At 44.2% G+C, this 25,441-nt stretch overlaps 1 protein-coding gene across 1 annotated transcript in view; it reads left to right on the top strand.

The window, feature by feature from the left end:
• Positions 1–723: 723 nt before the first annotated feature.
• The window catches only part of ARHGAP21 (Rho GTPase activating protein 21), a 195,043-nt gene continuing 170,325 nt past the window's right edge, over positions 724–25,441 (top strand). Inside the window, exon 1 of the mRNA XM_075922534.1 lies at positions 724–927. Coding sequence (XP_075778649.1) covers positions 847–927 — 81 coding nt within the window. The 5' untranslated portion in view covers positions 724–846. The remainder of the gene's footprint in view (positions 928–25,441) is intronic.

The raw sequence follows: 25,441 nt of genomic DNA, 5'->3' as shown, positions 1-25,441 counted from the left end.
AGGAGTGGTGTTTGGGGTGGGTGTCGGTAGGGAGGGTGCTGTGCGGCTTTGATCAGGAATAGCTCCAGGAACGCAGAGAAACGTGGAGGCGTTTAACACACGCAAGCCAAACTCCCCCCACATCACAGCTCCGACGTTGCCAGGTTTCTCCTGCTGTAATACGCGGGGGTCTCCCTTTGAGGCACCAGAAGGACGGTCTGGGATTTAACACCGGGCCCCTGTAACTCTGCAGACGCCCTCAGTCCTCTGCTTGGCTGCAAGAACGGGAAGCTCCCTGCAGCCTTTACCGAGACGTTGTTTCTCTTCTCTCCGAAGTTGCTCAAAGTTGGCCGGGCCAAGGAGTAAAGTCCCCAAGAGGGCTGCGCCGGGCGGGTTCCTGCCTTCGCCGTGCCTGGGAGGGGGCGCCTCGGCGGCCAGCGGGATTTCTTTCCACGCCCTTGGGTCACCTACCCCCTCCCAGTGGCACGGAGGATTGTGTGTAGCGGAGGCGGTGGGCGCTTCCCGCTCCCCCCGTGTCTGGGGCTCCGGAGAGGAGGAGGAGGAAGATGACGAGCCAGTGCAATTAGCCTAACAAGGGACGGGTGGCGGCGGCGGCTTTACCCCCGCACTGACACATCTCCCCTCTCTCCCTCGCCAGCCATGAAGGTGGAAGCCGGGCACTTCGGCTGAAGTCCGGGGATCGTCCTGTCCTGCCCCATGGCAGCTCGGTGAAGCTCCCCCCCCCCCCCCCCCCCCCCCCAGCGCGGGGCCGGCTCGGGTTGCTGCGGGGCGTTGGGCGGGCGAGCGTGTGTTTTCCAATGAGGGCTCCAGAGGATTTGCTCCTCCTTTGTAACCGGGAATGAAATAATGGCGACCCGATGGGCAGCGGGGCCGCCCGGGGCAGATGGAGGCACCGAGCAGCTCGCGGGCGGCGGCAGCGGCAGCCAGGTAGGAGAAGCGGGGTGCGCGGGGGTGCGGTCCCGTCAGGCGGGGGAGGGGGCGCGCCGTGCTAGGCCCGCTGGCGCTGAGTACCGGGAATGGCTTAGCTGGAGCTGGCTTAATGGCCGCCCCCTCCCTCCTTCCGCTCCTTCCTGCCCGCCCGCCCGCCTCAGAGTGGGACGCTGGGAGCCGGGATCTGCCGCCCCTGGGAGCGGGTGGCGCCGCCGTTCCTCTGGGGGGGATCGCCGCAAAGTTTAAGCGGCTTCTTCCACCCCCAACACACGCTCGTGAGGTGGGGGCATCCTGGCCTCTCCCAGCTTTCGGGTGTTGTCGGTGTGAAGGAGCGGGAGCCTGGCCTGCCTGACCCGTTCACTCCACCCTCCCCCGGGATGTCAGTGCTGGTGGGGCAGCCTGGCCTGGTCTGCCTGCTGCTTTAGAGTGCCATTGGTGTCTGGCTCTCTCCCTCTTCTCCTTTTGCAGGCAAACTCCAACACCTTCCACTGAGAAATGTTTGTGGGCAGATAGATTCCTGAAGCCGCATGAACCTGCTGCCTTAGGCTTTGGTTTAAATCTTTGTGCGAGTATTTGTATACCCAGTGGTGTTAGTGGGGAGTTCCTGTGTGTGTTTAGCTTTTAAAAACAGTGTGTATTGATTACTCTGTTCAGAGTAGTAGACCTGGCATGAAGGGCTCCAACCTTTGCACTTCGTATTGTCACGTTACTTGGTCCCAATGCTTCATAATTAATCTGTACTGGACATCAAGCTTGACTTTATTCAGCTCTTATTATTATAGGGCTTCACTTGAACTGTCTTGGTTCAGAGTTCAATAAGAAAATCAACATGCTGAATATCTATTACAGTGAGCCTACAGCCAGTACAAGTTCTATCCTCTTTCCCATGTGACAATGAAATGTCTGTCCTTTCTATTGAGGGGGGCCAGTCATACTTCTGAATTTCATCAATAACACAAATGCTTCATTAAAGTCACCATAAGTATTGTAATATTAAGATTTGGGTTTTTTTAATACAATTGCCTTGATTCATTCCAGTCACTTGATGTAATAGCAACACACATGGTATTGTAAGTTCATCCTAGTATTGAGAGCCCTGTAATATTTCGCACACCAGGGTGACGTCAGGAGAAAGATTGTCATAATTCAGAAGTTGTTTGCTTTTGTTTTGTTAGTTAAAACCTTAGGGGTTAAAGTGGGATTGTGCTGGATGGTGACAGTGTTAATTCAATTGAGATTTTTTCAAAAGTTATCTGCATAACTGAAAGCCTGAGAATTCTTGGGGAAAATGTATCACTTACCTTTATGGGAACACTAGCTGGACTTACCTGGCCTTGCTCTGGACACCGGAGGAACAAACTTTAGAAAATTTAGGAAAGGAGGGGACCCTGATCCAGGGGACCTGGAGGCTGATGGCTCCTGGCCCATACCTGACCCTGTGAGAGCAGCAGGACCCTCCTCCTCCCAGGACCAAGCAGCCAGCCCCCAGGAGAACAGTACACAGTCATGCACCCTGTAGCAAGGGGACTTCTCTTTGCAAGGCTGGCTCAGGGATCCACCTGCCCTGCCTTGGCAAGCAAAAGCTCAGAGCTCACATCTAACCCTGATGGCTGGAACCAGATATGGAATCCTTTGATTATAGACATAGTTTGTAAGTGTCACGTTTCACAGGCAAATTATAATCTGTTGAAAATAAGATATTTGTAGTGGAGATTCTCACCTACATCAGTTGATACATCTGTCGTATGACTGTGGACAGTATATATGATAGATAAAAATCTTGATGGATCCTTTCAAAGTTTTAATTTAATGCCATTTATATGTTTCTAAATACTCTAGGGTTACGTCTAGACTGGCATGATTTTCCACAAATGCTTTTAACGGAAAAGTTTTTCCGTTAAAAGCATTTGCGGAAAAAGCGTCTAGATTGGCATGGACGCTTTTGCGCAAAAGCACTTTTTGCGGAAAAGCGTCCGCGCCAATCTAGATGCGGTTTTGTGCAAGAAAGCCCTGATCGCCATTTTTGCCACTGGGGCTTTTTTGCACAAAATGGTTCTCAGTTGTCTACACTGGCCCTCTTGTGCAAAAGCATATGCACAAGGGGGCTTTTTCCCGAATGGGAGCAGCATTGTATTTGCGCAAGAACACTGATGATCATACATTAGATCGTCAGTGTTCTTGATCATACATTAGATCGTCAGTGTTCTTGTGCAAATTCAAGTGGCCACTGTAGACAGCTGGCAAGTTTTTCTGCATAAGCAACTGCTTTTGTGGAAAAACTTACCAGTCTAGACGCAGCCTAGAAGTAAGAGTTTTTTGTGAGGCTCTAATTTTACAGAATATAATTTTAACCTTGAAGGTTATCGCAAAAGTTATTTCTAGTTTGGGCCTCCTCCCTCATATGGTTGATTGAATTAGCAGGGCTCGACAAATACTGTAATCTACTCGCCCGTGGCGAGTAGATTACACCCGGAAGAGCCGGTGTGGAGCACAGAACTGCGCGGCTGGCGAGCCCTGAATTAGGATTAGGTGTATAGCATTTATGTAGGTATAAATAGAATTGAACTCTTAAAGAGTGAATTTGTAAGGCTGATAATTTGCACTGGGATATTCAAACATCTTTTATTACAGACATTTAGATGTTTTAAGATTGCAAAAACAGATCCCAGCTAATAGTGGGTTTTAGTCACAGTGTGGTCATCTTGACACCATATAACAGTTATGTGGACTAGATTGTAACAAATACTTTGTCAGTTTGGGGATATACAATTTTTCTTCACAACTCAGTATTGCACATGTACGTTTAATAGTGGACTGCAAATTGATCTACATGTAGATGTTGTTGGTATGATAGGTCCCAAGATACAGCCTGCGTTCACTATTTCGAGAGGAGCTGAGTTTGAGTTTCAATGAAATTATGTCCTCTGTAACTTTTTAGCTAGTTAATACTGTTCCAACCCTCTGTGACAATCAAGTCAAGCATTTCAGCCTTCAGTGTCACCCTTTATGGGAAGAGAAGAAATATCCCATGAGAAGAGGTGTGTTCTGGCACAGAAGTGTGAGAGTGAGGGGATGCATCTTGGATGTTTCAACTGGCACATACTGAATCAATAGTTTCCCACTTTGTACCACCCTCTTTGAGTTTTATTGGTATTTAGTGCTCCCCTTGTTCTGCTATGGCCCTGCACAGTTCCTATTATTTCTTAATTTTAATCCATATTTTCTCCTGTTCTTTACCAGTTTTTCTTTTTGTCTTTGGTTTTTAATTGTGTGGTGGCTTTTTCTTCTTTCCCCTTGAGGAAATTATTATTGTGAAAGCGGAGATCAGAAATTTGGTCTTTGAGACTTCTGCCTGAATTTATGGGGGCAGCTCTTATAAACAGCAGTATTGGGAGCTGGCAGGGAAGAGAAGCAGCTTTCAGTGAAAGAGCAGCATGCTATTTTCTTTGAAATTGTAGAAGTGGAATTGCAAACAGAAGCAATGATCACAGAACTTTCTCTATCACCATTAATCCTTTACCATAAGCAACTTGTTATCCTCCACACATTGGGGAACATACTCCTTGTATTTTTAACATGCTATATATTTTTAACATGCTATGGTACATTAGAAGCTTAGAGATAGAAACACCTTGGAAATGGAGAGTATTCATAACCAGGGCTCGACAAATAATACAATCTACTTGCCTGTGGTGAGTAGATTGTAACCCGGAAGAGCCGGGTTTGGGCCATCTGCGCATGCGCAGAACTCTGCGCATGCGCACATCGCCGGACAGCGCGGCTGGCGAGTGGGGCTCGCCGCGATTCGGTGAGCCCTGTTCATAACTTTAAAATGTTCATAAGTCTGAAGAAAATGTCATAGTTCTTTCAAAAGTTTATAATTGAACACTAACTTCATACAGCTTTTGAAACTTTACTATTCAGTCGCTGCGCTTGCCAACATCCCTCTCATGGGGGGGTAGGTAACCCTGGCGCTGCCCCCCTCCCCCGACCAAATGGGCAGGGTTGGGCTGCAGCTATGCCAGCCTGGGTTCCTTTTCCCTCTCATGGCATGCCAGCCTAGGCCCTCCACCTTTTCCCCCCGCCCCTACCCCAGCCTGGGCCCCTTCTCTCTTTCCCACTGTGTCAGCCCAGGCTCCCCTTCTCCCTCCTCTCCCCTGTTCCACCAGCCTGCACCCCTTCTCCCTCCCCTTCCCCCATAAGCCAGGGTCCCTTCTCCCCCTCAACTTGCTGAACAGTTGATCTATAATCCACATTATGGTTATTATCTTGGATTTCCACTGAGAAGAAAGCATCCAGGTCACCATTTTTATAGCTTTAAAGGTCATTGAGTCCAGTCCCCTGCTCTAGTGGCAGGACCCAGTACCGTCTAGAGTGACCATCTCTGATAGATGTCTATCTAACCTGCTCTTAAATATCTCCAGAGATGGAGATTCCACAACCTCCCTAGGCAATTTATTCCAGTGTTAACCACCCTGACAGGAAGTTTTTCCTAATGTTCAGCCTAAACCTCCCTTGTTGCAGTTTAAGCCCATTGCTGCTTCTCCTTGATCTGAGGATAGGACAATTTTTTTCTCTCCTACTTGTGACACCCTTTTAGATACCTGAAAGACGCTATCATGTCCCCTTTGTCTTCTCTTTTCCAAACTAAACAAGCCCAGTTCTTTCAGTCTTCCTTCATAGGTCATGATCTCTAGATCTTTAATCATTCTTGTTGCCCTTTCTGGACCTTCTCCAGTTTCTCCACATCTTTCTTGAAATATGGTGCCCAGAACTGGACACAATACTCCAATTGAGCCCTAATCAACACACAGTAGAGCAGAAGAATGACCGCTCGTGTCTTGCTCACAACACTCCTGTTAATGCATCCCAGAATCATGTTTGCTTTTTTTTGCAACAGTGTCTCATTGTTGACTCATATTTAGCTTGTGGTCCACTATGACCCCTTTCTGCAGAACTCCTTCCTAGACAGTCACTTCTGATTCTGTACGTGAGAATCTGATTGTTCCTTCCTAAGTGAAGCACTTTGCATTTGTGGAGAAGAAAGATGTGGCGCCCCAGCATTCTGTGGGACATCTCCAGGGGCTCCGTGAGGTTGACAAACTGGAAACATCGATAGGCACACATACAATCAGTGGACTGCTGGGGCTTCGCATAAGTACAACACATACAGTCAGTGGATCGCTGGGGCTCTGTATAAATTTTAATTATAATGTTTCTTTGAAACAAAATGTTTCACTAAAATCTCAGGATGAGAGAACCCCAAAATAAATGTTTATGTTCAGTTTAACTGCCAGCTAAATTGTTGGGAATAGCTATCGTGGAAACTTTTGAAAGCTTTTTAAGTGGGGAATAAATGCTTGGATATGGCTAGGTGTCTAGAAGGCTTCTGTAGGGGAGATCTGACATACAGTAGCAAATTGACAGCTAATCAAAGTGTCAGGTCTGATGAATACTGTATAAGTTTAGTGAGCTATGGACTTTGTGTTCTCATAATATTTATGAACATATTTGTGGTCAACCCTTTAAACTTTCATTGAACTTGCTACCTTCGAAAACCACTACTTTTTCAGCACATTAGTGACTGTGGGACTGTAAAGCTTAGCCACTGTGTAAAAACATTGACTCATAACAAGTTCCTGAATGAATGTACAGAACTTTGTCTCTTAGGATTAGTACTCCTTTCAGTAAGCATATGCAATTTGTGGTGATACAGAGTTATGCACATGTTTCAATCAGAGAATAAGTATGTATAATATAAATTCCAAGATAAAAAGTTGGTGTTGGTTAGGCTTCAAAATGTCTGGGTCAAGTTTTGATCGGTCATTTTAGAATAATGATGCTGATTTCAAAAGTGTTATTTTTGATTGTGTGTGTGTGAGAGAGAGAGAGAATGAATAGAGCAGAAGTTGTAATATTTTCTGCCATACAAAGAGTTCATGTTTGGAAATCCTAAATAGTTTTTATTTTGGTACTATCTTGAGCTAATCTAGGTGAGGGATAAGCAGAACCTTCTAATGCAGTTATTAGTGACAAGTTAGACAATCCCCACTTCCAGCGAGACTAGGCAATAGCTGTTCTTAAAATTCTTAAGTTTGGAGAGACCCTCTGCCATACAATGACTGTTTCAAAGTTCTTGACACATTTGTAGGAGTCACTTAATAGTTTGCAGAATTAATCCTAAAATCTCTGAATGAAAAATAAGTCTGTGTCTGTCTGTCTGTCTGTCTGTCTGAAAATACATACTTGTACACACTGCAGCAAGGAATTCTTTAGTTACTACTTAAACAGTTTCTGGCAGAATTTGAAGCTCCTTTGTATAGGGATGTTAGTGAGTAGTCGACTATACAATAAGCAAATGCTTATTGGATAGTTGAGTAGTGACTCGACTAGCCACTCCATTCCCCCCCTTGCTACTTCTATGAGGGAGGAGGAGCTGATGTTGGGAGGAACCGGCTTTAAATTGCTTCCCCTCAGCCCGGTCTCCATGGGGAGGAGGGAAGGCAGAGGCACAAAGGGAAGGAAGTGGCACAAGTAGGGACTGCTTCAGTCCACACTTGGGCTGTTCCAACTGCGGGTGCTTCTGCTTTTGAACTGTACATTTCAAAAGCAGAAGTGCCACAGGGAACACAGGCGAGCGAGGACTAAAGCAGTCCCTGCTTGCACCATGCTCTCTGTGGCCCACCCATGCTCACAGCAAGTGGGGGGGGGGACAGGAGTTGGTGTTGTGGGGGAGCTGGCTTAAAAGCTGGTTTTCCCCCCGCACCGTCTCAGGGTGCCACCTGTCCCTCCCTACTTCTGGGGGGATAGAGAATGCTGCTGAGAAGCAGGCTCCATCTGCAGGGGTCCCAGCAGGGAGCTGGGCTCCCCTCTGGACAGGCACTGCTGCCACCAAGCAGCCCCTGTTTGTGGCAACCAGGGGCTGCTAAGGCAGCAGCCCCTGTCCATGGCCAGATCACTTTGCAATCTCACACCAGCCCTTGTTCGTGGCGGATAGGAGCTGCTGGAGTCAGCGTGAGCTGGGACTGAGCAGTCCCTGTTAGCACTGATTGCTGCGCTTCTGAGTTTTAAATGTAGTAAGAGCCCAGGGGCTCTTACTATATTTAAAATGCAGAACCATGGCGCGGGTGGCTCTGGAGCTGGCACGAACCAGGACTGCTCATTCCTGGCTGGAGTGGGCTCCTAGAGCTACCCTCACTGTAGCTCTGCACAGTGGCACTTATTGATTAATTTTATTGACTGTACAGTTAGCCAGATTAGCCGGATAGTCGCATTTTAACATCCTTCCACTTGTATAGGGTTTGTATTCACTTTTTGTAAATCTATTTAACTTGAAATTTACCAGTTAATGTTAAAATGACATTTCACTGACATTTCTGCCCCATAACTTTGTTTATTCAAGTTACTTTTTTTCCTGAAAGATTACTGAAGTACTTAGTGGAAACACTTGTTCTGCTGACATGGTTTATATATGGCAGGATTATGCTTTTTCTGAACTTGGCATACTCTTCATAATACACAAAATATCTTTAGTAGTTAGTCGTCTTGTAAAATGTAATTGAATGTTAACAGAAATGGCTTTGAAAATGTGAAAGCTGTTGTGTGTATTTTCTAGGAACACTCAAATGAACACAAGTACATAATGTGTGTGGTGCTGGTGCAATTCATATAAATGCATTTAACTTGTGGACTTTTCATGTAAATTTTTTTTGAACACAATTTATCTTTAGTAGGTCTGTAGTTCAGCTCTCTGCTGACTATTTGGACAACACAACCCAGTTCTCTGTTTGCTGGTGTTTTCCCCAATGATAAGAGCTGGAGGAGGGCAGAAAAGATAAGCTTGTTTATTAGATACTGTTCAATGACTTTTTCTCCACAGTTTGTCCTGTTTTATACAGGATAGAAATAGGTGGTGTGTGTGTTAAAGGAAATTGTTGAATAACAATGGGGTTAAGCTGTTAATATGATATCATTGTTTTGAATAGAGCAATAAAGACTTGAGCTACTAGCTATACAATATACTTACATGCCAAGGTTTGAGGTCTTTATTTTGAGCTTAGTTCATCTTGTACAGTTAGTGACCCTAGTTTATTTGGCTTGATTAAACAATGGATGGGGACAACTGTCTTCCTCTCTTTATAATAATAAAAACATATTTGTACATACTTAGGTAATCCCCTTCATACCCTTTTCACAGATTGTGTTTTAAAACTCATACTCTTTGGGAAAGGAGCCTATGTCTTTGTTTGAGTTATTCAGCAGTCACTACAAAGGGTTATGATTCTGGTTAGAGTCAGTGAGGATTACAGTAAAGGATGTATTAAACAAGACTTGGCTTTTAATTTAAACATAGCCGGCGTATCATTTGCATGTAAGTGTCTAAACCGAGAGTCCCATGTTCACTCCCAGTTTCATGCTGAGATAAATATTTAATAAATGTGTGCAAAAACCTTAAAGCCTCATCAAAATGCATTCTTTTTGCCAGAAATGGGGTGCATTCTGCTTACACTAGCTTTGTGGCTAGAATCCTCAGAATGTCAATGAAACATGCTCTGCCTTGTGACTTCATCTTGGTTTTTAAGATCAGTAAGCTTTTAACTTTACTTTATTTTTGCATTGTAAGAGATGCTAACATTAATGCTTTCCCCAAAAGTAAGATGAGTTTAGAAAGTTGCTATTTCTTAGTAGAAGTGCTTCATGTATGTGAGTATATTGCTAAGCTTTCCATTTTTCCTTTTTAGAGCCATGTCCCCCTCACCTCTCACCAGCTTCCTTCTTCAGTTCCTTAGTTTGTACAGTTCTTTTACCTCAAAGCGCTATTGCTTTTTTTCTGGCTTAGTCAGTGGACTATAACTGAATTGCTTTCAACTGAAAGCAAACTCTGTTTTTGCCTTCAGTTATAACAGCTTGTGTACTGTGAACTCTTTTATACAGATACTACATTACCCAAAGCATTGTGGGCTATCACTAGACTGAATGGGTATTGTAGTTTGGGGAGGCTGGTATGGTTCATGCTGTTCGCAAATACTTTGTGCTAGACATGCGGTTCAGTGTCGGCACTCTTCTTTAATTCTGAAAAATACGAACAGCTGTTTCGGTTTTGAATCTTGCTTGCGGTCATGAGTTTACACTCTTGGGAGCATAGGTAGTGGACCTATTTTTGTTTCCAATTTCTTTATTCCCTTTTGCCAGCTGCTACTGCTTCACTGAGGGTGAATGAGGTGTCTCCTCTGAGGCCTGTACTAATTATGGATAGTCTATTTGCTTTTATGTATGCATCATTTGCATAATGTGTTGGGGGATACTGTATGGTTTGCACAAAGCACTAGAAAATGTACTGTAGGGAATAATCCTGCCCTAGCACCTGGGGGTAGACTATATGATTTGTTCTTTCTCATTTCTGTGTTTGATATTTCTGAGATCTTTCTCTTAAAAAAAAAAAAAAAAAAGTAGAACTCATTAAATCCTATCAGAGGGAGACTCTAATTGTTTCTGTTAAACAGTTGCAATCTGCCCAAGTGAAATGAAAGGAGAACCTCGACCCTGATTCTAACTTGTACTTTTCCTCTCTTGTGTTCATTGAATGAAATGTAAGATAATCCAGTGATACTGGAAGGAGTTTTCGTATAGTCACATTTTAATAGATTAAGCATTAATCGTCTTACTGAAATATTTTTTCACAATTAATGTCTTTTTGGTTTTGTAGTGTCTTGGATTTTTGAGGGATGCACACTTTCCTGTTTCTTGACTACTGGTTTTGTTTAAATCTTTAATTTCTGTGATGCCTTATTCAGATGAAATACAAAGTGGGTGCTACTAGCAATGTTACATTTAGATTAATTGGGTAATTGATAAGAGCACCTCTGACTTTTAAGTGTAGCAACTGGCCCAGGGGGACTCACGCAGTCCTCTGCTGACCATATGCTCCCCGTGGCGTTTCAAAGCAGAAGCACCGTATGGAGACCAGGGTCGGGGGAGTCCACAGCTGACCCTGGGCTCCATGTGGAGCTGCCGCCCTGGGCTGCACACGACGCTGCCGCTTTGATGAGCTGAGTGCAACCCCCATCTGGGCCCGGGCTGCATGCGGCATCTCAGAGCAGCAGTCCTGTGTGGAGCCCAGAGTCTGGCCCCGGGCTGCACGCAGCGCTGCCACTTTGAAGCCCCCTTTCCCCCGCCTTTTTGCTGCCTCTTTCTAATGGCGGTAGCAAGTGGGTGGGGGGATAAGCGACTAGTTGACTAGTGTGTCGACTATCTGATAAGCATTTGTTTATTGGATAGTTGACTAGTTGTTCACATCCCTTGATGCCACTTTCTTATGTTAAGAATTGGGAAAGGATGCGATGGAATTAAGGATGTTTAAAATTCGTGTAATAGAGTAACCGTATAATTGCTGAAAATTTCAGCCGTTACATGGTTACCTGTGCTGTAGAGCCTGCAGCACAGGGAAACCTCCTTAGGATCAGGGTCACCAGCCCCTGCTGCCCTGGCTCTCAGGGAGGAGACTTTGCTGTCCTCCTACAGCGAAGCTGCCTCCCTGGAAGCCTACTGAATGTAACTGAGACCAGCAGCTTATCTGTTAATTGGTTATATCTAACATCCCTAGAGAGAATGGGCACTCTTTTTTTTTTTTTAAAAAAAAATTAGGTAACTACCTTGGAAGGGCTGCTTGGGAATAGTTATTGCATACAAGTTGTGTGTATCTAAATAGCTGAAGTTGTCTGGGACTCTTGGGCTACACTATGACTTTTTTTCAGATACAGCGCAACTTTTTCTGAATGCTTTTCCGCCATTTGGCCCCATATAGATGGGGCCAAATGGCGGAAAAGCCGCCTCCTTTTTTGGAGGAGCCCTTATTCCTCATACAACAGGGTATTCAGGGCTCCCCCAAAGTGCGTGTTCGCTCTTCCACAAGAAAAAGCGAAAGAGCAAACGCATTCCCTGGACATAGCAGAGTTTTTCTGGGATACCTGGATGTGGTGGAGTTTTTCTGGGAGGTATCCCGGAAAAACCCTGCAGGGTAGATAGCCTCACCTGAAGAAAGAGTAAATAGCGTGGTGACCATTTTTATTTTAATGAAGCGGAGGATATTTAAATCCCCGCTTCATTGACTATGTTGGGTAGTCTAATTTTACGTGCCTCTGTCGGCAGAGGCATGTAGTCTAGACATACCCTTAGGGTAAATATGTTGAAACTAATGAAGTTTGTATTCACCCATGAGTTTGACCAAACTGTTGGATTCCATTTACGATAATTCATTTTTATCAGAGTATGGAAACCCTCTAACTTGTTGAAATATTTTCTTACAGGTTTCATCTACACTGAAGGGTTTTTATGCAAGAAGCTTTTTGCGGAAGAGCTCTTGTGCAAAAACTTCTTGTGCAAAAGAGCATCCAGACCTTAAAGTGCATCACAAAAGCAATGTGCTTTTGCACAAGAGGGCATCCACACTGCATGGATGCTCTTGTGCAAGAAAGCTCTGATTTGCCATTTACAGGATGGCCTTCAGAGCACCTGTGCTTTTTCCAATAGGGGTTTCTTGCGCAAAAACCCCTCCGGAGCATCCACACTTGCCTTTTTGCGCAAGAGCTGTAGCGCAAAAAAGTGTTATTCCTTGTGGGGAGAGGAATAACTCCGTCAAAAACCCTGTTCTGTCGATTTTTCTTGCGCAAAAATGCGCTTGAGGTATGGATGCTCTGCTGGTTTTTGCGCAAAAACAGGTGTTTTTGCGCAAAAAACCTTGTTGTCTAGACATAGATGCATCTAAGCTATGCTGTGATAATGTGTCTGAACTCTGATGTTTGATGATTTTTTTGTAGTTAAGTCCCTTTTACCTTATGGGGGCACTATATTTTAACTTTGCTTTGGGGCTCTAAGATGTGACTGTGCTGGTAACTCTAATTAGGACTATAGATAAGTTTGTCTGAAACAGTGTTTAAACACTGGTTCTTATTTCAACTTGCAGCCCATTGTAGATTGGCCAGATTTGAACCTGGGTGTGACTTCAGCTTTCTGTGATTCAAAGGGCTAGAGTTCACTGCATGCCTAAAGGGTGTGGAACAATATGGTCACCAGAAACTTCTCCTTTGCCTCCCAAAAAGTTATGAAACCTTTTCAGGATTTGGGATGAGAAAGGGAGGATCAGATTTGGAGATGCCCACACATCATTAGCTCCACTTCCTTTTTGGCACTGGTTAAGGCTCATTAGGAGATGTTTACCTTTTGGCAGGGAATTCCCAGTCTGCTGGTGAAAAGCAGTTTTGTCAGATTGCTTCCTTTCTCTTTCCCTGTAGTTACTGTTTTTCCTTCTCCTTTTAATCCCTTTCCTGATCAATAGGGGACCTTGCATGATTCCAGTGACAAGTATTTCCATTACAGGCAGTCCCCGGGTTACGTACAAGATAGGGACTGTAGGTTTGTTCTTAAGTTGAATTTGTATGTATGTAAGTCGGAACTGGTACATATTGTAGGGGAAACTCTAGCCAAACATTTCTCCAGAGCTCAGTTTTATTCTCCCACACCTCACTTCCCTCAGTCCTTTATTCTCAAGCTGAGGTGTCTGCTGAGAAAAGCCGCTCCGCGTCTCCCTGGTCTGTTGGGGGGGGCGGGGCACTAGCTTCGCGTCTCCCTGGTCTGCTGGGGGGAAGCAGCTAGTGTGGGGTTGCCTCACCCCGTTTGTAAGTAGGGATCCGATGTAAGTCGGATCCATGTAACCCGGGGACTGCCTGTATATGGCCACACGGCTTTTCATTGCTCCACTCAGTTGGGTAAAATTCTGGTTGCTCACTCTTGCAGGCATATATTTGTGTTGATTCATCATCAGTCACCATGATAGAGGGCAGACAAGTAAACTTTGTACCTGATTTATTCAATTTTTATGGCAGATTTATTAGCCTTTTACTCTGTTCCACGTATTCAAGACTTTATCTTATTGAGCTCCTTTGAATATTGTCTGGGCGTTGACTGTGTTTTCACTATTTGAGGTAGCCTTTCAGAGGCTGCTAAAGGAGAGGAGGTTGGTTGGTTGCTGTAAGAAGTCAATGATTTTAAGAGGTTTCAGAAAGGGGATGGGGGGAAAGGATAGCTCATACAATGGCATTTCTGAGCAGGTGCATTCCAGCTCTATATCTCTATAGATAAGAATCAATGTGATCTAACATAATCATCCTTAGCTCTGCAAAAACCTCAAGCAAAATAGGTAATTTTCAGTATTTATGGCAATCTATAATTTTGGCTAGGAGTCTGGGTTAACTTTCTATCAAGGAATAGTTTTTAGGCCAATATTTGACCCTGATGTACTGAATAAAAAGTTGCAAGGTGGTGAGTCTTCTGTATTATCCAAGTTTAATTATTGGTTAAGCTGAGTCTTTTGCTGCAAATCTGATCTGTGACTCAGTTTGACAGGTGTAGAAATCAGACTTAACTGGTCTCTAGAAGGTTCAGCATAGTTTGTTTTAAAATTCACTTTTTCACTTGGTTATGGTCAACTTTATTTTCCTGTACAATAGAAATCAACTGGTGAATGAGGAGGCAGAGTAACTGATTTGTAGGTGGAGATTTTCATGATATTTATCAACTACGCTCTTTTTTTTTTTATTGTGCTTATAAACTCTGAAAGTACATACAATGCGGATTGTGGACTTGTCTCACTGTACACCATAGTTAAGTGAATTAGGCCTTGTCTATACTACATAGTTTGACATAGGGCAGCTTATGTCAACTCCACTGTGGAGGTATATGTATTGCAATGCCTCTTGCCAATTTAACTCTCCTGCTATGCTGACATATTAAAACCACCACCACAAGAGGCACCTCTTTTATGGCAATGTAGTTAGTGCCGCAGTGTCAGCATTGCTCATGTCTCCCTAACTGGTCTCTAGGAGGTGTCCCATAATGCCCATCATCTCTCTGGTCACCAGTTTGAACTCTGCTGCCCTGCAGTCAGATACATAGGCGTGTGCCCCTCCCCCTTTAAAGCCCTGGGAATTTTTGAAATTCCTCTTCTTGTTTGCTTATTGTGGAGAGCTCACATTTTGCATCTGTCCAGCTAGCTCTGGTGGCTCCCTGTAGCAAATGCACTCCTGCCTGGAGTGCACTGGAGTTGTTGGATGTGCTGAGTCTGGAGGGAGAAGAATCTGTGCACACACAACTCTGCTCTAGCCACAAGAACCAATTGCTCAGGACATGGAGGAGATAGTGCCATGCCAAGATCAAGGAGCTGAGTCTGGGATCCCAGAAGGGAAGGAGGCCAGTTATCAGTGTAGTATATCAACAAAGACCTGATGCTTCTGCAAGGAACTCAACATCATCCTTGGCAGTAACCCTCATCTCTACCACCAAGAACCCCTGGATACTTTCGGGGGCTAGAGATGGTGGTTGACAGAGTGAACCCTGAGGATGATGAAGAGTGGCATTGGAGAAGAATGGGGGGCAGGCAAGCAGAGCCAGGAACTCTATTTAATTCCGGAGGGTCTATCCAATCAGTGATATGGCCCACCTGATGCAGGAAAGGGGGGGGGGTCTCCAGTATGTGCTTTAATACTACAGAGACACATGAGGTACGAGGGATTGAAATAACCAGCTCAGGCGCTGTCTGTATTTGCTTCTCATTCCCCTGAATAAAGGATGCCCTGCGTAAAAGTGTGACGTACATTGAGATGCCTCAGGAAATCTCCACAAAAATCTCTAGGAAACTTTGCTGAAGGTACTTGGCAATACTTTGTCCCGGTTGCTTGTGAGAGGAGCCTTGTTTGCTTTTCCCACTGTAGGAAATTTTGCTACATTAGTTGGCAGGTACTACTTCAGATACCAGTGCTGCTCATTGTGTGCTGTTCATGGGGCAGGTCTGCAACCATGCACAAGCAGAAGATGCATCCTTGGTTACCCACAGGCGCGAGATACCAGCTGCTATCTCCCTACTATGGAAAACTGCCAGTATTCATAAAAGTGGCCCTCTGCATTTGCAGTGATACCCCTCTGCAACTCCTCAGCCCTTAGTTTTATCTTGTCCCTTCCCTGCCCCCTCCAGGCTGAACTTACCATGGCTGGGGTTTGCACCATGATGCACAGAAGGCTGCTATGACTATGGGAATAAGAACATAAGAATGGCCATACTCGGTCAGACCAAAGGTCCATCTATCTCAGTATCCTGTCTGCTGACAGTGGCCAATACCAGATGCCCCAGAGGAAATGAACAGAACAGGTAATCATCATGTGATCCCTCTCCTGTCATCCATTTCCAGACTCTGACAAACAGAACCTAGGGACACCATTCCCGCCCATCCTGACTAATAACCATTGATGGACCTAACCTTCATGAATTTATCGTGTGTGTGTGTGTGTGTGTGTGTTAAACCATGTTTCTTTTTAAACCTCTGGCAAGGAGTTCCATAGGTTGACTGTGTGCTGAGTGAAGAAAAACTTCCTTTTGTTTTAAACTCATTACCTATTAATTTCATTTGGTGACCCTTAGTTCTTATGTTATGAGAACAAGTAAATAACTTTTACTTATACATAATAGTTTTCTCATTGAAATCTAACTTGCCAAAAAGACTCAATGACCCTTTCATTGGTCAAAAGCACATACAACAGCCATTCTGTGCCTGCTGAGTCTTTTGAAGTGCTTGATGCTGTCAAAGTTTCTGGTCTAAGGCTTCATGAGCCAAGGAGTAAACTGTCTCCAGAGATCACTATTGGTATCTCCACATCCCTGACTGGAATCTTCTGGTGTGGAAAGAATCTCTGCTTGCAGCTTTCTCTCCATGCTAGTGTTTCTGAAGATGCATGTGTCATGGACCTTTCATGTCCACCATGTGGTGTTAGTGAAATGACTCTTGTGATCCACTGGAGTTTACTATACCATAGAGAAGTAGCTTTTTCTGTTGAAGTGCTCCGTTGCAAGGTGCTCTGAAGCCAAAATGCAGATAAGTGTGCCATCTATTGCATTGCTATAGTTTGGGAGTCCCGTTTCCAGCAGAGCCATACGCTATTTTCGTTGCAGAATGATTAATGGCCCTTTCACCTGCATTCCTACAACTCCATGGGTGGACTCCCTGATTCCAAACTGATTTGTGACTCAACAGTTGCAAGTTTCCACAGAGTGGTCACCGCTCATGTCTCTCCACTGTTAGTGCAATCTGTTTTGGTATCCTTGGAACCAGAGGGGGTGAGCCTCTTACACATCTGATAGGTTCTGCAGTCACTGTGTGTCTTTCCATACCCACATAGTGATACAGTCCCACCACTCAGCGTTTTTCTTATGCCCAGAACCAAAAGTCCACTGTGTGCAGCTGCTCCATGAATACCAAAACCAACCTTGAATGGTTTCTTTTCATGGCACACAGCAGGGCAGATACCACGTTGTCATTTTCAGATTTTTTTAGCCCATGAAATACTACAGGATCAGCTGTGTTATGTTCATAACACCCTTTGCAGTATCAGAGAATAGTGCAGGATCCATGCTTTCAGACATTGATGATGGGTGTGCCGTTTACAGGATTTTTTTCTGTTACTGTACTTCAATAATTCCGTAAGTTAAACTCCTGCCTTTGCTACATATTTTAATTCTGGTTTGTAGTATGTTTAAACTCTGCTAAAATATTTAATTTTTACAATTGGGAAAACTCTGTTCTCCTTGTCTGGTTAGTAAGTAGTTCCTTGCTTCAGAGAACCTTTGTTCAAAATATTTATTGAGCAAGATGCAAAGCAAACTATGGGCAGAATAAATGCCGATAAGCAAAACATAGATATCGTCAGTGAATGTAGCTCGTGTAATTCTAGATTAACTGTACAGTAATTGTAAACACTACTTCTCTTACATTGATGTGTGAGGCCAGTTAAACCTTCAGTAGCAATGCTTTTAATTAAAAGTGAGAAATATGCTACCGAATTGCTAAGTATTATACTGTCCTGGTAGCATTGTTTGTTTGTGGAGAGGCACTTCATTCTTAGATCCTCTTTTTTGGCATTAGTGATTTTGGCACTAGTGATTTTTCTAGAAAAATCACATCTTTTGGCTGCACCTTCTCAAGTTTATTCTCATCCTAAATATGTTTCTCAGACTTTGAAAGTCTACTTGATTACTTTTGAATTATCACTCTGACCATAAAGGTGGCTTTTAAGTCTTGAATACACTAGTCTCATAGCTTGTATATTTAAATACCTAAGGATCTCTCCTCTCAGCCATCAATGCCTTTGTTACTTCTGAACTTGACTATTGGAAGCTCTACCTAGGGCAGTGATTTGCCACTCATGGTGGATTGGTCACTTGCAGCCCAATCAGCACACGGCTGCAGCCAACGTGACATCCTTGGGACCATACAAGTAGAATATGTTTTGTATGCATATGGCCCACGTTTACACAGAGAACTGCATACGTGACCCACAATGGTAAATAGATCGAGAACCAGGATATAGGGGAGAAACTGTGAAGTCCTTTCAAAAGCTTCAGTACACTCTAAAGGATAGTGAAGTTGGTATTGTCAAGAGCATGTCATGTCTGTTTTCTTATCTCTGTGTTGGCTGCTGGTAATCTTTTGGGTGAAAATAATGGTGCTGTTCACTTCCTTCAAAGGGCAAATACCGTGATGCTAAGTCATCTAAAACATTGGCAATAACCCTTCCTAAAGGTGATGTTTTCAGGAGCTGTGGGCAAGAGTATTCTAGGTAATAAGCCCTCACTTTTAGGAATTCATTTCTTCTGGAATATTTATTCGTGAACTTGGTTGGCTATGTGTAGAATTAAGAGCCATTTCCACCCAGATTGTGGGTTACAGAATTTTGGATATTTATGTGATTAATCTGTTCCTTTTTTCTGCCACAGAGTTGTGGGCCACAGTGTTTTGTTCCTTATATTTGGAAATATTAATGACCCAACCTATGTAACATGCACACTGATACTGTTGTGTTAAGAGCCTTATGAACATGTTTAAATACATATGATCACTGATAGAAAAAAATACATTGCCAGTATTCTGCAGCTGAGTTGTGTACTTACACTATGGAAATTCTAAAGCTGAATATCCTGGCTCCTCTAGGAACAAAAATAATTATCAAAAACTTATTTCCCATCCTCTCCCTCCCCCATTTTAGTTGAGATCTTTATGCCTCACTGAGTCACAGGCACTATGACATTTACCCCTTTACTTTCAGTGAAGATAGACATTAAGAATTCCAGACTGTTTAAGACCTGTCAAATAGAGATCCTGTATTAAGCACACTGCCACGCAGAGTGGTGCTTACAAGCATCAGTAGTAAACGCAAGTTGTCAGGTTAGGGGAGAAAACTTGTTTAGTATTTCATAAGTTCATGCCATAATATTCTTGCTTAATATATTTTTTATGTCTTCAATACTAAATTTTACTTCAGAAAATGAATAATTTGCTTTGATTCTGCTGTGCTAATTATGCTCTTCTATGATTTTTTTGGATTAATCATGTCCTGTCGTCATGATTCAACAGGCTTTGTTCCCCCATTTGCAGGAGGCAAAGTAATAGTAGCATATGCCAAATATTGGCATAGTGATGTATTCATTTGATTTCTCTTCTGCTTTGTCATGCCTGTTGAACCCAGATATCCCTCCACTGCATAAAGTTTAAAGTTCTCATCCACGTTTTCAAGTATTACAAAGGTTGCAGCTGTTGGTTAGCACCCTTTTCAGAAGGGCAGCACAATCACTAGACAGCAAAACCTTGTGAAAGCAGCTCATCCTGCTGCTGTTGTGGATGCTCCTTCTGACTCTCATGATCACTCTAGAGCAGCTCCTATTCTGTGTCTAGTTCATCCCACCCCACCCTACCAGATTGACCACAAGAGGTAGTATGTCACAGATCATAATGAGTATCCTGTTGTGGCCATCCATTTGGCCTGCTGTGAGAGGAATCCAACCCTCTTTGCTGTGGCTTTCCTAGAGTGTGTTAAGCTTCAGGAGCCTGACTGGAGTTCTGTCAGTGCCCCAATTTTAGGAGTCCTAGGTACACTAATGGTGTAGACCTTCTCTCTTGCACCCTCGGAGTTTTGGAACTTGCATTTCAACCACCGAGCCCCGCTGGGCACAGGGCTGACCCTTCAGACACCCCTGTGCTTAAACAAACCCCTCTCCCAGAGTTCCAGCCTATAAAGTGTGAAACTTTTGAGTTTAGCTCCCTCCGAGCCACACAGTAGTTGTGAAGCTTGTTCAATTTAAGATTATGCTCTTTACTTAGTTCTAAAATATATACTAAGGTGTGTCTGTCGGTCTGTGAGGCTATTTGTTCAAGAACTCCTCCTAAACGCTAAGAGCTAGGACCACCAAATTTGGTATGTAGCTTCCTCTTATCAAAACTTGAAGCAAGGTCAGAGTTTGGTTGTACCAGGATAATGGGATGTGTATGGAATGCTATTGTTTCTCATAAATGGAAAGGGAGGAGTCTGACAAGGGAGTTACACTGCAGACCACAGGGCAACAAAGGCCCAGAGATGGGGACAGAGACAGCTACATTCCCATTGGGCCAGCAGGGGGCAGGATGGAGAAAGGGTCAGCTATCAACTATATATTTCAGAGCAGGTGTTTTTTCATTTGTTTACCATCCCTCCCCTTGCTGTGCCCACTGATGCTGCAGTGGACAAGCACTTCTCACTTGGCCTCAAGCTGCTGTGGTGACAGAGGGGTGTGGTTATCCTCTCTCCCTGGGACAGTCTGCATATTTATCCGCAGCCCTGCCCCACAACAATGATTTAAATGAAGAAAAACAAAGCTTAGTTGTGTTAAGGATGTGATCAATTCTGGGTAAATCTTTTAGTAACAGATAAAGTACAGGGAAGTTTCTCCCCCCCTCTCCCCCCCCAAAAAAAACAACAACCCCAACAGGACATTCTAAGCATAATGTCCATCACGATCTGCCCCAAGAATTCCCAATGGGGAGGTGGGCTAGCTAATCTGTGTTCTGTCAGGCAGGCAGGCATGGCCCTCTGCCCCCTTGCCTACCCTGTCTTTGCAGTAGCCACCCCCATCTTAATCTGGTTCAAAATGTCTGTCTCTTCCACATTCCTCTGTGACATTCTCCCCCCAGTCTCTTTATAGACTCCTGCTGGGGTTACCTGCTTCTTTAGTAATTTTCCGTTACTCCTGGCCCTACTTTTCTTGAGACCAGAAGTGTCTTCTTCCAGGTAGAGCAAATCAGTTGTAACAAGGTATTTTACTGCGAATAGACTGCCTTTTGAAGTATTGACAGATGATTCATTGCTGTCCCTGGCATATAACATCACTTTTCCTCTTCATGGAAAGTCCACATACACATAGGCTTTCTGTTACACAGTAATTTCATGCTATAGTTTCATAAAGTGATGCAAAGTTCAGAAGTGGAACGGACAGGACCGATCACAAAGTAAAGCAGTACTTTAAGAGTAGTGACCACCTGTGACTGGTCCGTGTCAGCTGTCTCAGACCCTTGGAGTTGGGCTGGAGCCTGAGCTCTGGAAGCCCAAAGGATGGGGAGCATGGCAAATGTCCCTACTGCTACTTGGGGTCTGCAGCTCACAAAATGCTCCTGAATAATCCCATTACTCAAATAATTGTGAGGGTTGCAAAATGTTTTATGCAGAGGATGGATTCAGAAAGATTAAGAATTGATACTTTACACTAGGGATATTAGATAGCGGGTAATAGAATAGTTGACTAACCTGATAAATTCTTAGCAGTTAGTCGACTATTCTGTAGTCCTTAGGGTGGGGCCAGCAGCCAATGCAATCCAGCTCCACTCCCAGGGAGCCCTCTGCCATCCCACACTGTATTACAGTGCCAGGCAGGAGCCAGTCCGCAAAGGCAGCCAGTTTAAAAAACAGTTCCCCATATGAACCAGCTGCCTGTCGCCCCGCAGTACGGCCTCTAATACAGAGGCAACAGCATGGGGTGGCAGCAGCCCCTGTCCGCGGGGGGTCTGAGATCTCTGCGGATAGAGGCTGCTGGGGCTAGGGAGGGGGGAAACTTCCATGAAGCAGTCTGTGACCAGCAGCCCTGGTAGTAGCCCCTGTCTGTGGGGAGCTTGGACAGGCTGCCTCCCCTCACCCCGGTGCTGCTGCCTCTAATAAAAGCAGCAGCATTGGGGGGGGGGGGGGCAGGTGGCACTCTGGTAACGGTATGGGGAGGAACTGGTTTTTAAGCTGGCTTCCTTCAGCACTTGTTCCTGCTTTCTCTCCCCCCCCCCCATCTTGCTGCCTTGGATACAGATGCAGCATGGGGGAGAGGGAATGCGAGTAGTTGACTAGACTAATGGATATGTATAGGCTTAATGGTTAATCATCTAGGTAACTACTTGTGTAAAGTAGGGATGTGAGCTACTTCTGGTTGGCAATCTTAAAAAAAAAAAAAAAAAAAGTGTGTGTCCAAAAATATTAGGTGCCGGACAGACCCAGCTCTGAATATCTTATAGTCAAAATGACACATTACTTGATGGGTACAATAAGGCAGGGGAGGAGAGGTGGAGTAAGATTGTACACACCTTGTGTAATAGAAACAAATTCCTTCTAGGCAGATGTATTCCTTAGAATACATTTGTTGTTCTTTTCATACTGATAGAGCAGTGCATTTGTACATTTCCTTTGTTTAAAAAAGTAAGATAACGACTTATAAATTTTTGTGGATTCATGTTAACATTTAATATTTTAAAGCGTTTTATGATCTAGCTTGCTTGTATTGTGGGACCTTGTGGTAGTTGATGCAGATTTATTGAGGGAATGGTGTTTTGTCTTAACAATACCAGCCTCCAGGACCCCTCTAGTCATATCAGCCTCTTCTTCCATCTCCTGGACCAAGAGAATGTGACCATAGCTCCCTTTGGAAGCTATCAAATACCATTTGGATTGTCAGCAGACTCCTTGACCTATGTAAAATATTACAAGTGGACAGTAATATATCTGCAGCCTTCTCAGCACCTGTCCCACTGGAACCTGAATGTTGTAAACTGAACTCTGTCCAGATCTGTCAGTCCTGAAGCCTGACACTGGGTCGTGCAAGCTGTCACTGGGTAACAATCCTAAAAGTGTGGAACATCTTGTATTCTTCTTGTGTGCGGTACAATAATTGATTATAATCAGTTTTTTTAAACTTAGTAACCTAATTTGTTTAACTCAAAACCATTTTTGCTGTGTTACAGAGAGAGTGGAGGGATAAGATTGTTTGGGGATAAAATGGGGGGGGGGGGGTAAGATCCTGAGCATCTTGTATGGGGGCTAAGGATGGAGAGTTGGGAGAAGTGAGGTCTCTTCCGCAGCCCACAATTGACCTCTGTTGCATCTAATACTGCTACCTGTTTCCTCTCTAGCTACTTCAGCTTGGCCCTATGTTTATCAGGGTTCCCTTACTGCTGCTGCCCTGTATCTCTTTTACCCTTCTTTACCCAGTTCAGCTATTTGGGGCCCAGAAATCCTTCAGTTTCTACTGCTTAGGAGCAGGACGCCTCCTCCTCTCTTCCACTCCTGTCTCCGAAGGGATCAGAGAGGGTCCTCTGAGGGTGGGGGAGGTGAGAATACCCTTCAACCTGTGTTAGAGCACATCTTGGGGCCTGCTTTGTGCCTAGAAACAACCATTCACTCCTGAGCAGTGCAGCTCCTTCCCTCAGAGGGATTCTTTGTGTTAATTGCAGCAGTGAGAGGAGCCTAGGGCCCTAGAGGTGCTGGAGGGATAGTTTATCCTTTCATATTTGCCAGGTAGTTGCTCCTTGTCTGCAGAATACCACTTCTTTTGGTGGGGTAGTTGAGCATCAGAACTTGAATCCACTACAATGCGGAATGTACTGACAAATGTGGGACACCTGAGAGCTTGGAGTCCCTTGTGTGAGGTGGCACACAGTGACACTGCCATGCACCAGCAGCACTGTTGCAATGCTTGAATAAGTGCTGTATATCCCCTTATATCTTATTTCTTTCCCTCTGCTGTCAGATCTCTTCTTGAGAAGAATTCAGTGTCCCCTGAGCAGCAACATAGGCTTCAGCTTCTTATGTTTTATGCCATAATTGCTCTACTTTAAACAGAAAAAATTCAATTAATTCTAAAATGGAAAGAAAGAGAACTGCATTCTTGTGTCCTGCATAATTCCTTTAAAAGATCTCAACTAGAATTAGTATTCTTTTAAAATTAAGATTACTCTGGTTTTGCTTTAATTTAGCCTTGATCTTTAGTTACTGTGCATTGTTTTTCCATACCACTGTCATGTTGTGAGGAGGGACAGTATTATACTATTGTACTATTTGTACTTTGGCATTCAGCTACTTTAAATCTCTTCATATGTATTAAAACAGTTGTGGTCTGTGATGCTCAAAAGTTTGGCTCCTATTGGAGTGGAATGACTTTAGTATGGAAGCTTTCAGACACTGCTGAGAACATAAATATGTAGAATAATTCTATTCCGAGATGGCTGTGCCTATACTTACTTGGAAGGTCAAATTAAGATATGCAACTCCAGCTATATTAATTGTGTTGCTGGAATTAACATACCTTAATTCGATCTTCGGCACTGCCTTCACAGTGTGAGGTGGTTGGGAGCAAACGCTAGTGTAGACTTCCCTTATCGGCATCCTCACTGTTGCATTTTAGGAGGTCTTTACTAGACCCACTAAATTGAATTCTGGAAGATTTGACTGCCGCAACATTCATCTTCCTGGTAATGAAGATGTGGCCAAAACGTACATCTTTTATTTTCAACCAGGAAGGGACTGTCTTTGCCATTATGTGATTCTCAAATACTGTATTGGGTAGAAATTTTGAATTTATTTCTTAAGTTTTTAAAAATTAAAATCCAGACTTCTTTCTCTGTTTGTTGTTTATTTTTAGATTAATAAATATACCTAACCTAGGGCCCTTGACCCAAAGGCTCCCATTGGTTTAACAGGTTTTCCATTGTTTTAAATGGGTGCTTGGTCAGATCTCAAACTTAAGGACAGTTGTTTCCCCTGACGAATAGTCAGCATTACCCTCCTAGAATAAAAGGTACATAGGTTGACCGTACACAGGTTCTGCAGGAGGCCCAGGGGAGGCTGCTCCGGCAGCAGCCCCTATTCGTGGGGGGGTCCCAGCAGGGAGTTAGCAGCTCCTGTCCACGGGGAGTACCATGGCAAAGCAGCCCATATCGGTGAGAGTTCCCAGCTCCCTGCTGGGACTCTTTGTGGACAGAGTCCGTTGGACCCAGCGTAAGATGGGACTGAGAGAACCCGGCTCCAAAAGCTTGTGAATGGGTTTACTGGTCCCCAGTATCAAAAAGATTGGGAACTACTGGACTACAAGATTAGTCAATAACTAAAGGCGCTCTGCATTGGCTTGTGACAGTCCAGGACCTACACCCGCTGCAACTCTGCAGTTAAAATGTAGTAGGAGCCAGGCATCAGGCAGCCTGGCTTCTTCTACATTTAAAATGCAGAGTTGCAGCAGTCCCAGACTGGTGCGAGTTATGACTGAACCAGCTTTGCTCAGTCCCGGCTTGCACTGGATCCAGCAGCGCCTGTCTATGGGGGGATGGGCTGCTGCAATAGAGGCAGCAGCGCG

The sequence above is a fragment of the Pelodiscus sinensis genome, chromosome 2, assembly GCF_049634645.1.
Source record: "Pelodiscus sinensis isolate JC-2024 chromosome 2, ASM4963464v1, whole genome shotgun sequence".
Classification (NCBI taxonomy): domain Eukaryota; kingdom Metazoa; phylum Chordata; order Testudines; family Trionychidae; genus Pelodiscus; species Pelodiscus sinensis.
The sequence above is the reverse complement of the archived record's forward strand: the minus strand, read 5'-3'. Positions and strand labels throughout refer to the sequence as shown.